Source organism: Eleutherodactylus coqui, chromosome 6, assembly GCF_035609145.1.
Source record: "Eleutherodactylus coqui strain aEleCoq1 chromosome 6, aEleCoq1.hap1, whole genome shotgun sequence".
Classification (NCBI taxonomy): Eukaryota; Metazoa; Chordata; class Amphibia; order Anura; family Eleutherodactylidae; genus Eleutherodactylus; species Eleutherodactylus coqui.
In genome coordinates, this window is record NC_089842.1 from 40,789,791 (window position 1) to 40,806,409 (window position 16,619).

General features: G+C 43.1%; 1 protein-coding gene across 1 annotated transcript in view; it reads left to right on the forward strand.

Annotated features, from left to right (window-relative positions):
• The window catches only part of ROBO4 (roundabout guidance receptor 4), a 108,478-nt gene that overhangs the window by 64,472 nt on the left and 27,387 nt on the right, over positions 1 to 16,619 (forward strand). The window contains exons 15-17 of the mRNA XM_066606662.1: positions 2,113 to 2,214; positions 4,052 to 4,211; positions 8,571 to 8,768. Coding sequence (XP_066462759.1) covers positions 2,113 to 2,214; positions 4,052 to 4,211; positions 8,571 to 8,768 — 460 coding nt within the window. The remainder of the gene's footprint in view (positions 1 to 2,112; positions 2,215 to 4,051; positions 4,212 to 8,570; positions 8,769 to 16,619) is intronic.

Consider the following 16,619-nt stretch of genomic DNA (forward strand, 5'->3'; position numbering starts at 1 on the left):
ATACTGCATGGCAGGTAGAAGGAGGAGTAACTATGCAGCATTGTACAGAAGGAAGGTGTAGGCACTATATTTCATTGTAGAGAGAGGAGGTACAAACATTCTACTGCTTTGTAGAGAGGAAAGGTGTACGGGCTATGCCGCACTGCTGAGAGGAAAGGTGTACGGGCTATGCCGCACTGCTGAGAGGAAAGGTGTACGGGCTTGTGCCGCGCTGCTGAGAGGAAAGGTGTACGGGCTTGTGCCGCGCTGCTGAGAGGAAAGGTGTACGGGCTTGTGCCGCGCTGCTGAGAGGAAAGGTGTACGGGCTTGTGCCGCGCTGCTGAGAGGAAAGGTGTACGGGCTTGTGCCGCGCTGCTGAGAGGAAAGGTGTACGGGCTTGTGCCGCGCTGCTGAGAGGAAAGGTGTACGGGCTTGTGCCGCGCTGCTGAGAGGAAAGGTGTACGGGCTTGTGCCGCGCTGCTGAGAGGAAAGGTGTACGGGCTTGTGCCGCGCTGCTGAGAGGAAAGGTGTACGGGCTTGTGCCGCGCTGCTGAGAGGAAAGGTGTACGGGCTTGTGCCGCGCTGCTGAGAGGAAAGGTGTACGGGCTTGTGCCGCACTGCTGAGAGGAAAGGTGTACGGGCTTGTGCCGCACTGCTGAGAGGAAAGGTGTACGGGCTTGTGCCGCACTGCTGAGAGGAAAGGTGTACGGGCTATGCCGCACTGCTGAGAGGAAAGGTGTACGGGCTTGTGCTGCACTGCTGAGAGGAAAGGTGTACGGGCTTGTGCCGCACTGCTGAGAGGAAAGGTGTACGGGCTATGCCGCACTGCTGAGAGGAAAGGTGTACGGGCTTGTGCCGCACTGCTGAGAGGAAAGGTGTACGGGCTTGTGCCGCACTGCTGAGAGGAAAGGTGTACGGGCTTGTGCCGCACTGCTGAGAGGAAAGGTGTACGGGCTTGTGCCGCACTGCTGAGAGGAAAGGTGTACGGGCTTGTGCCGCACTGCTGAGAGGAAAGGTGTACGGGCTTGTGCCGCACTGCTGAGAGGAAAGGTGTACGGGCTTGTGCCGCACTGCTGAGAGGAAAGGTGTACGGGCTTGTGCCGCACTGCTGAGAGGAAAGGTGTACGGGCTTGTGCCGCACTGCTGAGAGGAAAGGTGTACGGGCTTGTGCCGCACTGCTGAGAGGAAAGGTGTACGGGCTTGTGCCGCACTGCTGAGAGGAAAGGTGTACGGGCTTGTGCCGCACTGCTGAGAGGAAAGGTGTACGGGCTTGTGCCGCACTGCTGAGAGGAAAGGTGTACGGGCTTGTGCCGCACTGCTGAGAGGAAAGGTGTACGGGCTTGTGCCGCACTGCTGAGAGGAAAGGTGTACGGGCTTGTGCCGCACTGCTGAGAGGAAAGGTGTACGGGCTTGTGCCGCACTGCTGAGAGGAAAGGTGTACGGGCTTGTGCCGCACTGCTGAGAGGAAAGGTGTACGGGCTTGTGCCGCACTGCTGAGAGGAAAGGTGTACGGGCTTGTGCCGCACTGCTGAGAGGAAAGGTGTACGGGCTTGTGCCGCACTGCTGAGAGGAAAGGTGTACGGGCTTGTGCCGCACTGCTGAGAGGAAAGGTGTACGGGCTTGTGCCGCACTGCTGAGAGGAAAGGTGTACGGGCTTGTGCCGCACTGCTGAGAGGAAAGGTGTACGGGCTTGTGCCGCACTGCTGAGAGGAAAGGTGTACGGGCTTGTGCCGCACTGCTGAGAGGAAAGGTGTACGGGCTTGTGCCGCACTGCTGAGAGGAAAGGTGTACGGGCTTGTGCCGCACTGCTGAGAGGAAAGGTGTACGGGCTTGTGCCGCACTGCTGAGAGGACAGGTGTACGGGCTTGTGCCGCACTGCTGAGAGGAAAGGTGTACGGGCTTGTGCCGCACTGCTGAGAGGACAGGTGCAGGGATTGTGCCGCACTGCAAAGGGAAGGTATACAGGCTATGCTGCACTGCAGAGAGGGAAGGTGCAGGGGCTATACTGCATGACAAGATTACGTTGACAGCTATTTTTTCTTCCAAGTGTCTCACTCATCTCCTGATTTCTCCACAGCCAGAACTTTCTTCCTTACTGAGATATTGACCCAGCGTATTCTTTTGCACCCACAGAGCTGCATCATGTGAATAGCGCCCCTCTCTCTCCCTATTTCCAGACAGACAGCGGCAGTGTTCCCAGCGTAAAAAGCGTAGATGGAAACCCAGCAGGGAAAGGTGAGAACACCTCCAGAAATGTCACTCATGCACAGTTACAGACCTGCAGCACCGCCTGATCAGCATCAGATATCAGTGGAGTCACACAATACTGGAGCAGAGGGGAATGATCTGTGCTAGAAGCACACTATTTTCCATATCTTTGTTTGCAATCATTCAGTAGGAACATTCATTCGTTACAGGCTGAACTAATACTGACCCAATACTTCTAAAAGTTTTTTTGCAGTTGCATCCAGTCTAGAAAATTCTCTGTGATCTTTGCAGCCTGGGGTCCAGACTGAGTTAATCTGCACTGATACATTGTAACAAACTATTTGGACAAAGGAGAGATATTTGCTGCTGATTTGTTTAGCTCACAGAGGATTGTCTAGACTGTATGTGATTGCAACAAACTGTCAGCTATGAGTACCATTCGGTCTATTTTCAGTTTCTGGATCTGAATAACAATGTTTCCATTCACAGACAGCAAGCATATGAAATATTATTTACATAAAGCAGAGGACCCTGTAATGAGAGAGACACGGTCAATGGTTGGAATTATTTATTTAGGTCTGTTTCAGACAAGTGTATTACGAGTGTGTTACAGATGACATTACTTTTCCACCGTATGTCACAAGTATTTCTTTACTATTTGAACCCTATTTGCCTCCATATATTTTATTTTCTGCTGCGCAAAAAATACTGATCCGGATTTACCCAATATGGTGGCAAATAGGGAAAAATAGGCCATGCTGCATTTTTAAAGGGAACCTGTCACCTGCCTAAAGCACCTTATGGTATTGTTAGGAGAGGTAACCAGAACTGGGTGCTGTATTTTTCATACCCCCCTACTTCCTGGTTCCTGCGGTGCCCACCTGTAGAGTCCGCGCTGGCATAAAATCGGATTCTTTTCAGAGTCCTGTGCACGTACTCTCCCATAGACTTGTGTAGGAGAGCGTGCACACAGAACTCTGAAAACAGTCAGATTGTCGGTCAGCGCGCACACTTTACTGGCAGGCACCAGGAACAAGGGCGAGTATGAACAATACGGCCATGTGAATAGATACGTAGATTTACAACTCCAATTCCTGAACAGTTGGGACGCTGGGTAAAATGTAAGTAAATGTAAAGAAAAAAAAGAATGCAAGGATTTTGAAATCTCATATAACCCTATTTTATTCACAATAGAACATATCAGAAGGGGAAAGGGAGACATTTTTCATTTTCATTTAATAAAAAAATTAACTCATTGATAGCAGCAACACATCTCCAAAAAGTTGGGACAGGGCATCCTCTCTTCTTTTTACAACAATCTGTAAGCATCTGGGAAGTGAGGAGACCAACTGCTGGAGTTTTCAGTGAGGAATGTTGTCCCATTCTTGTCTGATGAAGGATTCTAGCTGCGCAACAGTCCTGGGTCTTCCCTGGCGGCTGAAGAGGCCACATATATTGACTTCGCGCCACAACAATACATCATTGAAATAGTAATTGATGCTGTTCATTTAGCTGGCTATACACCTTAAAACTGAACATGCCTGATATGTCTTTTTTTCCGAGGACTGCTGATCAAATGTCTCGGAACACATAATACACATTATATGGTTGCCCAGTCTCGCAAGCATCAGTGTGCTTAGCAAATGTGTGGCCACTCTTTTCTCTGCTCAGATGTAGAAACGTATGAGGAGTCCTAACAGTGCAGGGGAACATTTTATATATATGTATATATATGTGTGTGTGTATTTGTATATGTATGTGTGTATATATATATATATATCTATGCAGAGCACGTGTATCTATGCTGTGGATGCAGCAATGAGCAACGAGCACTCAGATAAATGAATAGAATTTCTCTCCTCAGGAGAATATGCAAAAGTGATGAAGACCTTCAGTTCCCCCAAGATTCTCCACTATACCACATCTCTCAAGGTGATGGACCTTCTGCCGTACAGCAGCCCCCTGCCACCACCTCCGGCTCCTCCACCAGAGGAAGAACCGAGCAGGGGCCGACAGGATAAGCCGTAAGACTTCTTCTCTAAGTTCTGGAAACCTGTAGGCTCTGTAGTCATGAGGAGGACACTGAGCCATGGTGCTGAGTGCATTTGCCTATATTTAGGGGAATTTACAATTCAGCCACTAGGGGGCAGCATCCAGTCATCTTATCAACTGTACATGCAAAAAAACGATACTTGAGCCTTATTGTGCTTTAACACGGGCCGACGAGATATTGACCCGATGTAACAAGAGCTGATCGACTTGACAATTGGCAGTCATTTTTCCTTTAATTTATTTAATTTTACAGAAGCCAAGAATTGGCTTATTGGGTTAAATGATCATTCATATCGGTAGGCCAGCTGTACATCTTCCTCCACACATGGTAAGATGTACAGACGAGCAGCGAGCACTTTTATGCTCGCATACACAAATTGATAAGTTGATCAATGAGCGTTTGCTCATTCATCAGCGGATCATTTGTGTCTTTACATGGCCTGATCGTTGGGCAATGGTCAGGCCCGATTAGTAGGCTGTGTAAAAGCATCATTACTTTAGCAATATAATTGAGACACTATTGACCAAGGGATTGATCAGGTCCCATATCTATCTATCACACTATAGTAGAGTTTCCCTCTGAGGCTGCCTTCACACATAGCATAAATGGCAGTATTATAGTAGTTATATTCTTGTACATAGGAGGCAGTATTATAGTAGTTATATTCTTGTACATAGGGGCAGTATTATAGTAGTTATATTCTTGTACATAGGGGGCAGTATTATAGTAGTTATATTCTTGTACATAGGGGGCAGAATTATAGTAGTTATATTGTACACAGGAGGCAGTATTATAGTAGTTATATTCTTGTACATAGGAGCAGTATTATAGTAGTTATATTCTTGTACATAGGAGCAGTATTATAGTAGTTATATTCTTGTACATAGGAGGCAGTATTATAGTAGTTATATTCTTGTACATAGGAGCAGTATTATAGTAGTTATATTCTTGTACATAGGGACAGTATTATAGTAGTTATATTCTTGTACATAGGACACAGTATTATAGTAGTTATATTCTTGTACATAGGGACAGTATTATAGTAGTTATATTCTTGTACATAGGAGGCAGTATTATAGTAGTTATATTCTTGTACATAGGGGACAGTATTATAGTAGTTATATTCTTGTACATAGGAGGCAGTATTATAGTAGTCATATTCTTGTACATAGGGGGCAGTATTATAGTAGTTATATTCTTGTACATAGGGGGCAGTATTATAGTAGTTATATTCTTGTATATAGGAGGCAGTATTATAGTAGTTATATTCTTGTACATAGGGGGCAGTATTGTAGTAGTTATATTCTTGTACATAGGGGGCAGTATTATAGTAGGTATATACTTGTACATAGGGGCAGTATTATAGTAGTTATATTCTTGTACATAGGAGGCAGTATTATAGTAGTTATATTCTTGTACATGGGAGCAGTATTATAGTAGTTATATTCTTGTACATAGGGGGCAGTATTATAGTAGTCATATTCTTGTACATAGAGGGCAGTATTATAGTAGTTATATTCTTGCACATAGGAGGCAGTATTATAGTAGTTATATTCTTGTACATAGGGGGCAGTATTATAGTAGTTATATTCTTGTACATAGGAGGCAGTATTATAGTAGTTATATTCATGTACATAGGGGCAGTATTATAGTAGTTATATTCTTATACATAGGAGGCAGTATTATAGTAGTTATATTCTTGTACATAGGGGACAGTATTATAGTAGTTATATTCTTATACATAGGAGGCAGTATTATAGTAGTTATATTCTTGTACATAGGGGACAGTATTATAGTAGTTATATTCTTATACATAGGAGGCAGTATTATAGTAGTTATATTCTTGTACATAGAAGGCAGTACTATACTAGTTATATTCTTGTACATAGAGGGCAGTATTATAGTAGTTATATACTTGTACATAGGGGGCAGTATTATAGTAGTTATATACTTGGACATAGGAGTCAGTATTATAGTAGTTATATTCTTGTACATAGGGGGCAGTATTATAGTAGTTATATTCTTGTACATAGAGGGCAGTATTATAGTAGTTATATACTTGTACGTAGGAGGCAGTATTATAGTAGTTATATTCTTGTACATAGGGGGCAGTATTATAGTAGTTATATTCTTGTACATAGGAGGCAGTATTATAGTAGTTATATTCTTGTACATATGAGCAGTAATATAGTAGTTCTATTCTTGTACATAGGGGAAGTATTATAGTAGTTCTATTTTTGTATATAGTAGGCAGTATTATAGTAGCAATATTATTGTACATGGGAGGCACTATTATAGTAGTTATATTCTTGTACATAGGAGGCAGTATTATAGTAGTTATATTCTTATACATAGGGGCAGTATTATAGTAGTTATATTCTTGTACATAGGGGACAGTATTATAGTAGTTTTATTCTTATACATAGGGGACAGTATTATAGTAGTTATATTCTTGTACATAGGAGGCAGTATTATAGTAGTCATATTCTTGTACATAGGGGGCAGTATTATAGTAGTTATATTCTTGTACATAGGGGGCAGTATTATAGTAGTTATATTCTTGTATATAGGAGGCAGTATTATAGTAGTTATATTCTTGTACATAGGAGGCAGTATTATAGTAGTTATATTCTTGTACATAGGAGCAGTATTATAGTAGTTATATTCTTGTACATAGGGGGCGGTATTATAGTAGTTATATACTTGTACATAGGGGGCAGTATTATAGTAGTTATATACTTGGACATAGGAGTCAGTATTATAGTAGTTATATTCTTGTACATAGGGGGCAGTATTATAGTAGTTTTATTCTTGTACATAGGAGGCAGTATTATAGTAGTTATATTCTTGTACATATGAGCAGTAATATAGTAGTTCTATTCTTGTACATAGGGGAAGTATTATAGTAGTTCTATTTTTGTATATAGTAGGCAGTATTATAGTAGTAATATTATTGTACATGAGAGGCACTATTATAGTAGTTATATTCTTGTACATAGGAGGCAGTATTATAGTAGTTATATTCTTGTACACAACATGCAGTATTATAGTAGTTATATTCTTGTACATAGGGGGCAGTATTATAGTAGCTATATTCTTGTACATAGGGGCAGTATTATAGTAGTTATATTCTTGTACATAGAGGACAGTTTTATAGTAGTTATATTCTTGTACACACCATGCAGTATTATAGTAGTTATATCCTTGTGCATAGGGTGCAGTATTATAGTAGTTATATTCTTGTACATAGGGGGCAGTATTATAGTAGTTATATTCTTGTACACACCATGCAGTATTATAGTAGTTATATTCTTGTACATAGGGGGCAGTAGTATAGTAGTTATATTCTTGTACATAGGAGGCAGTATTATACTAGTTATAGTCTTGTACATAGGGGGACAGTATTATAGTAGTTATATTCTTGTACACACCATGCAGTATTATAGTAGTTGCGCATTGTTTCTAATAATGAATAAACTATTTAGCTTATCCTTTTTGATTTTTTTATGGTTCACGTCTGGGAGAGCTCTGATCCATCAGTCTGACACCTGCAGAGAAAGGATAGAGTTGCTTCTGGTCTTAAGATGTTGCATGATCTCATTCTCTAGCAGTTTTATAGTACGGTAGTATATGGGACATCATGTAGTTTAGGATTAAAACAAGTTAAGAAAAGCAAATACCTTAAAATTAGCATGTCTAGCATTCCTGTTCTCTTATGAGGCTTTAGGACTCTGCGTTGTGGTGACACTACAGTTCCTGCATCTTAAATATCTGCACTGCTGAGTATAATTAGATGTCACACTAAATTTTTTAATTTTTGCCTCTGCACATATCAGCAGCCATTACTTTTTAATTGGTGTGGCTGCATGAGGCCTTGCTTTATGTGGGGGAAATTGTCACAAGCATCACAGGAGGCTGCAGTGTAATTAAGTACTGAACATATATAGGATAATTTTTTGTTAGGAATGACAGTCATTTCAGATGTGTTTTTAAAAATTGGGTACATGACTGTAATAAGAAATGTCTTCAAATTCATATTTCTAATATTGTTATTTTATGAGGTGCATACACTGCAGCCACTTCACCCCAAATAGCCATGCCATTGCGTATAATTAAAAGTCATATTACATTATATTGTTGCATATACACTGCAAGATTATCGCTCAAATTCGCAATATATTAATATAATGTTTGGGCACAGTAACCCCACCAGCAGAATAGTGAGTGCAGCTCTGGAGTTTAATACAGGCTCAGGATCAGTAGATGATAAGCAATGTAAGGTAACACTCATACCGTCCAACTTGCCTCATTTTCTGTCTTCTTCTTTTAGGGTCCCCACAATGGCAACAGATCCACAACAGGACAATTGTCACAAACCGACCCAGTTCAGTAAGAAGAAACCTCCGCCAGATTCTCTGCCCTTCAGGCGCATGTCATCGGTCTCATTGCCCATCCATGATGATACTGTCCTTACTCCAGATGACGTGGCCCATTACCTGGAATTTAATGAACATGGAGACCGCACCAGGTGAGTCGACAACACTCAGTAATCCATTGAGTCGTTCATACTTTCAATCTGTTTCTTTATGAAAAAAATATGCTGAATTTGCTACATCAGTTTCTTACTTTGTAGGGTCATGTAACCGTATTGTACTTACTCTGGGGTTGACATGGTACCATCAAGAAACTTTTGTACTTGGGCCTCCTGTCATATGAGCTCTGTTTATTGTGATATAGAGATATTTATAAAGTGTCACCAAACTGTCCATATCAATTTTACGTTCAGAACCCTGGAAAAGCTGAGTGGAGTCAATATTAATTCCCCCCTTTCCCCTCTCAGTTGCCAGGCCTTTGATGTACATGTTGCCATAGGAAGTCCTTTGTTCTGGTGGCAATAAAGTTAAGGCCCATTTAGACCTCACGATTATCGCTCAAAATTCTCTCAAAAGCAATCTATTCAGAGAACAGTAGGTGGTCTGTTCCCTGAATACAGCTCCCAGTGGCTCACAATCTACTAATTGGTACTAATAGGCATTAGTACCTATTAGTAGGTTATGCAAAATAATCGCTCAAAAGCCATATTTTGAGCGATCATCTTTGTGTCTGAATGCACCTTTGAGGTAGATGCTAATTGATCCCTTGCAATGAGGCTTAACACTTTGGGTAGTTCCTGAAGACTCCCTGTCACCTAAAGATCAATGGGAGAATCTTTTAATAAATGAGATTTGGTCGTATAGGTCCTAGCCTGATATAAAATATGTTTTCAGAATCAGACGGCCCAGCTGAATAAAACGCACCCACACACGTTTCAGTACGGGCCCCGGAAAACCCTCAAACTGCGTATTCCCGCTGTACCTGGGACATATTTGATATCAATAAATAAAATCAGGACTAGAAATATGCCGGGCCTATATTCCCAATCGAGAGGCCTCCCACCTAGATATGGGGAGAATGGGGAATTATGATTTTTCCACAAGGGATGCATGGCCCCACCTCAACCCTCCTGAATTATATACTACTTGTCTACCCTTATACTCATGTGTAACAGCCTTTTTGCATATATATATATAATATATATACACACTGCTATTTTTTTCTAGCATAAATCTACAATTTATTAGTCAGCCTTGTCCGTTTTAAAACTAATCCTAACTCCAAAGATTGTGTTCATAATTCATAGTCTGAATTCCAGTTTACCTGTAAAAGCTGGTGGTGGCAGCGTGTGTTGTGTGAGTATTGTAGAGTGCGGGAGCCATTAGAACAGATCAGGTGGTAATTTGAGCTTTCGCGTCGCATGCGCGCAGAAGCTGGGTACAAGCTGGGTATAAATCAGCCTGTATTCTAATAACTCCAAGCTTGCAATACCACTAGAGTGACCGATCAAGGCTCTGCCGTGACAGTTGGTAGCAGTGAGTGCACTCTAAGTAGTCGATCCGTGAGTAATCAGGGACAGAGGCGGGATCAGTAGTTACCCTCCATCCCCCTCTCCATGACAAATTATAAGAACACATTCATAAGAGTGAAGGTCACATAATAGGAAGTCCATGAACAGAAGAGTATAGTCCGTTAACAATACTGTGGCCACCTGGAATTTTTTCCATTATCTGTCTCATTCCATAAATCGACTTCGTTCTATGTCCCAATTCATAGGGCGCTGGTCTGTATCTCATGGCTCTCGCAGGAGTTGGGGAAACTAATGTCCCGATAGCCTTTGGTCTCAGTTTGCTTTTTCCACCTTCCGTTATTATTCATGTGGGAATTTTATCTCCTAGGACAGTGTTCCACATCTCCAGTCCTCGGGGACCGCCAACAGGTCATGTTTTCTGGATTTCCTCAGTGTTGCAGAGGGGATGTAATTATGGTTTTCGCCTCAGACATTGCCACAGGTGTTCTTACCATAGGATATCCTGAAATCATGACCTGTTGGTGGTCCCTGAGGACTGGAGTTGGGGACCCCTGTCCTAGCAGGTGGCAATACTTTGCAGCGCCATAAAACAAGGCTATAGTACATTGATACAAAAGCAATGTCTTCCCCGCAGTGCCAAGAGTTAATTCATCATGCTGCATATCATGTCCACAGCTTTACAGTCACTGCAGGAGTGATTACTCCATGCAATTAGCCATTGCTGCGCTGGCTCGGCACTTTTCCATCTTCCGCTTTAGGTGACTTTCTATAGTTAATCAATGACTAAACTAATGTCTCACTGCAGAATTTACTGGAAATGTATTGATCACAGAATGATTGCTGTATTGCAGACTGGGCACATTGTGGAGCAGCAAATCCCAGTACCGTTTGCCAAGATATAGCATAATCCATCAGTCTATGCAATCTGCTTGTGAACACCGCAGGGTCTTATACATTGTGAAATGTATTCCACCGGATGGAAAGATATCCGTAATATGATTGGTATTAGTCTCTGTTCACATCTGCATCAGAGCCTCCGGTACAAAATCCTGGGCAAAATAGAGTGTCATTCTGCGTTATTTTGTCTGCTAAGACGCCAAGCAGCATGGCAAGAGCCCAACAGCCCCCATTATAGTCAGTGGGGTCCATCCAGCCTTTTCTGTATGAGGTACTTCTGTTATTTGCATTGTACGGCTCCTATGAATCAGTAGCACATGAGTGAATCCACCCTCACATCTACTGATTACTCTGCAGTGCCTTATGTTCCTTTCCGAATTCTCAGCCCAATGTAACAAGCGCTAATTGGCACGGATGTCAGTTGGATGCTCTCATTTTATTTAACACGGGACAGGAATTGGCTTATGGGGATAAACGATCACTAATACGATTGTTTGTCCCCATAGGCCAGCTGTAGGTTTCCCTGTTTTGGTGAGATGTACTGCTGATCAAGTATGCCTATGCTCGCATTAATGAAGCGATGAGTGAGCGTTTTCTTGCTCGCTGCTAATCGTTGGTCCCTTTAAATGGCCCGATTGTCAGATGAACAACCTTATGGTCCTTTAACACAGCCAAATTCTGGGCCTGCAGTAACGAGCACTGATCCACAGGTAGGTTGATCGGTGGTGGTTTAATTTTTTTTACATGGGCTGCTGATACGATCATTCATGTCACCATAGGCAAGCTGTACATCTTCCTGTTCACAGGGGAAAGTCTACCACCGATCATTTTTAGGCCTCTTTCCCACGGGCGCTGCAATTTTCGGCCGACTGCATCGCCACCAAAAATTGCATGAATGAGAGAAAGTTGCGACCAAGTCGTGGCTAAATCTCCCATTTTCTCACCCATTCAGATGGACGGGCTGTGGCGTGTATACACCGCAGCCCGGAATTTGGTCGGCTTTGGGGAAGAGACTTTCGTGCTGCTAAAGCCTCTCCCCCCTCCCTTTGCTGGCTGATCACGGCAATAGAAGCAAAGGGAGGGACTTTAACAGCGCTTGCGATGCTAACTTCCCTCCCCTCTCTCCCCAGCCTATGGGAGCTGCTGGCAAGGGGAGGGGAATGGACTTTAGCAATGTGATCCGCAGCCTTAATCCCTTCCCCCTCCCCTTTTCTGCCGGCTCCCATAGGAGTCTATGCTACGTATTCCGCATATTGTACTTCCATGCGTATTCCATGCATTGTACTTCTGCATGAAAAAGCGACCGGATGGAATGCGAACTGTATACGCTATCTTTTCTGGATTGCCGATTTTACGCACCGAAAATTGCCCATCTGAACAGATGCATTGGAGTCCAAGGTTTCAGATGGATGTGATTTTCGGCCAGCAGATCATCACAGCAAAACAGCCACAATAGAACGCCCGCGTGAAAGAGCCCTTATGCTCGGATAAATGAGACGATTGGTCAAAAAGTGACGTTTGCTTGTTAGTTGCTGCTCGTTGGTCCCTGATTGCCCGGGAAACAAGCATTCAGAGGATCGCTCAGACTGGATAATCAGACCATGTAAAAAGACCTTTAGACACCCCTGTAAGTCCCATCTGTTGGTAGATTGTGAACCCCTTTCCATTGGTAGGTTATTGATCACCTTATATCTATAGACTTCAGGCTCCCATCCACTACTGGGAGATTGTGGACCCCCTATGTTAGTAAAGTCATAATCCCCTGTGTAAGTAGTTGTTAGTTTTGTGGAAGCCCCTCTATTCACCATTGCTCAGAGTCCCCATCCATGAAATCACTGGAAAAAGTTACAATCCAGCCGTGAAGTGACCACTGCGATGTCTTCATATACTGGAGTCCTATTGACGGCACTGCCACCTTGTGGCCACGCAGTGTTTTAGCATGTCAATGAGCCATCTGTCAATCGCAGCAGAACCCGATATGTGAGGTCGCTCAGAACAGCTTGATTAGCCGTGCAGCAGGTGACCATAATATTATGTATATAAAGTATAGTTTATTTTTTTAATTGGAAAACCCTGCAGCTTCAGCAACTCTAATGAACATATTATATATAGTTTATTATGTATATTATATCGTTTTTGTTTTTTCCAGTTCAGGCAACTAATTTGTGGTCACTAATTAGTTTCCTGTATAGATCAGGAGGACGCAAAAGTATAGTACGTCATGCAGAGTCATGGGCACTTGGTTATCTTATATATCCTAGGCAATAAGTGGGGAACGTCTGTAGGTATGGACACATTATATGACTGATAGGAAGGCGTGCAGCATCTGTGTTCTCCCACAGGTCCATGCACAGCAGCGTTCCCTTAAAGGGACTCATAGGACTGTTTATCCTGGGCTTCCTGGTCTGCATATAAAATACCAGAACAGCAGTGAAGACTGACACACAGAGTATGGAATACTATATACAGTAGTAGTAGTTGTAGAGGGATATTCACTGACAATACAAGAAGTCCCTGACCTTGTAGGTTATTACAACCTCACCACAGATGACATTGCTCTGCTCTTCTTTAGAGTCACTGCAGAGCAATGTCCACCCACGTAGGGTTAATTAATTGTAATTTAGTTTAATAAATAATAAAAAGTGAAATTGCTCTTTCTGATCACGTTTCTGTATTATCAGATGTCCTGTCAGGCACTGCCATATATATCTGTCTATCTGTGATAAAGGGAAGCAGAGATTAATTAGATGGAGAGATATTGATTGATGCCTGGGAGTGCGGACAGTTTTATCGTATTAAATCACTATGCTAGTGTCATCGCTTACAGTGTCTGAGATTAACCCTTCCCGTGCTGTGCACCATTGAGGAGGTGGGGAGGGGCAGGTACAAGGATTAAAAGAAAATCTCTTTGCCCTTAGATTTCTCTATTGCTTTAGCAGGGCTGGCTTAAGTTTAGATGGCAACCTGTGCTGTACTTTTGTTTTATTTTATCGCCTCGCCGTCATAAGAAAAAAGCAATATGTATTTCAGTGATAGGCAGTCTGCATAAGTTCTGATTGTGCAGAAAAAGCATGATGGCAGAAAAAAAAACACTATAACAGCTCATTGAATTAATACTGTACCAGAACCAAGCTCATAAGATAAATACAGCACCAGAACCAACCTCAGGACATAAATACAATACCAGAACCAAGCTCAATACATAAATACAGCACCAGAACCAAGTTCATAAGAGAAATGCAGCACCAGAATCAAGCTCCATACATAAAAACAGCACCAGAACCAACCTCAGGACATACATACAATACCAGAACCAAGCTCAATACATAAATACAACACCAGAACCAAGTTCATAAGAGAAATACAGCACCAGAATCAAGCTCCATACATAAAAACAGCACCAGAACCAACCTCAGGACATAAATACAATACCAGAACCAAGCTCAATACATAAATACAGCACCAGAACCAAGTTCATAAGAGAAATACAGCACCAGAATCAAGCTCTATACATAAAAACAGCAACAGAACCAAGCTCTTAACATAAATTCAGTACCAGAACTAACCTTGGTACATAAATACAGCACCATAATTAGGCTCATAACAAATAAAGCACCAGAACCAAGCTCAGTACATAAATACAGCACCAGAACCAACCTCAGTACATAGATACAATACCAGAACCAACCTTTGTTCAAGATACCATACTAAAATCAAGCTCATAATATAAGTACAGCACCAGAACCTCAGTATATAGATATAGTAGCAGAGCTAAGCAATTTTGTAGTGGGGGCATCGAAAGGCTGACAGCAGCACTTCAAAACAGCAGAGAGGGGAGATGGAGCCAGGAGGATGATTCATGAAGCTCCACGAGACTCTGCTGCATGGAGAAAAAAAGATCATCTGGCCAGGCAGACATGTAGCTAAGGCCAAGCATGGTCTCCAGTCAAATGGGGTGTCTGAGCTGGGGTACAAAACATGTGTCCCTGTAATGTACTGGTCAGGGACTGGAACCAGTCACAGGAAGGCACTTTCGTAATGCAACAGGTGGCACCAAGTTGAAGGATGCAGTAGATATACACTATTTTGGCAAAAGTATTGGGACCCCCACTAATCCTGTGCTGTCAACACAGAAACCATCAGATGCCACCAGGTGTAGATTTGACAGACATCTATTGGCCATTGGAACATACATTAGCACTAGAACCTTCCATAGAGAACTGAATGCGAAGGGTTACCATCAGGGGCGTAACTATAGAAGATGCAGGGGATGCGGTTGCACCCGGGCCCAGGAGCCTTAGGGGGCCCATAAGGCCTCTCCTCTCTATATAGGGAGCCCAGTACTATGAATAAAGCATTATAGTTGGGGGCCCTGGTACAGGTTTTGCATTGGGGCCCGGCAGCTTCAACTTACGCCCCTGGTTATCATGGACGAGTGGCTGCACACAAGTCCAACATGACAGCAGAGAATACACAGAGGCCACTGTGGAGCATTGGACTGTAAATGAGTGGAAGCAAGCGTTGTGGACAGCTGAATCACAGTAACCATCTTCCGATCGGATGGCAGCACTTGGATGGTTTCTATGCGACTACATTGCCCCAACAGTGAAGCTTAGAGGAGATTCTGTTATGGTATGGGAATGCTTCTGCTGGGAAGGACTAGGGCCATTGGTTGTAGTGAAGTCCAGCCTTAATGCCAACAGGTACAGAGACATTCTGGACAATGTGGCATCACATACCCTGTGGCAATACCGAGCACCATATCATGCAGTGTTGAGGTTTGGTTTGAGGAGCAGAACATCTGCAAACTTCATTGGCTAGCCCAAAGTCTGGATCTCATTCCCTTTGAGTATCTTCAGGATGAATTACAATGCCATATCAGTGTCCAACACACTCATAATTCCCTGCATCACTATCTGAAGCACTTCTATGAATCCCTTCACACATCCATCGAATTTGGTGGAAGGCCTGAAGCCTACCTAGGAGAGTCACTGCAGTCATTGAGACCAAAGACGGCTCAACACTGTGTTAAAAAGTGTGAATAAAACTGAATTTCAGCACCTTCTATGTGTGTCCCAAGCCTTTTGTCAACATAGTGTATATTGTATAAAAGAAGGGAGGGATATACCTGGGAGAGGAACTGCAAGAATCAGATGCCACTACAGATACATCAAGGGGTCACCAGTAAACCCAACATTAGGAAGTTGTGAGACACTGAATGGGTTAAGTGTGGACGGTCGCTATGTTTCACCTGGATTTAGGTATTACACCCATTAGGTATGAAGGGAGTTTGTGTCTTACTACGTGGGACAGGGGGAAAACCAGGAAATGCAATGTGATCTCCAGCAAAGGTAGTTGCTGTAGATGTTTTGTAAAACATGTTTGGGCCTGTTTTTTTTGGAATGGATGGCAGGCTCGGTAGTGGGGCTGTCCATTCCGCTCCCTCCACTCCAGGTGTTATTTTGGGGAGAGAAGCTCCTCCGGTGTGGAGGCTGGCCGATTAGTGGGGCCATAAAGTCTGCAAAGCTGCAGACAGAGAGGAGGCCGGGTGCAGCTAGGTATGCTGGAATCTGTTGG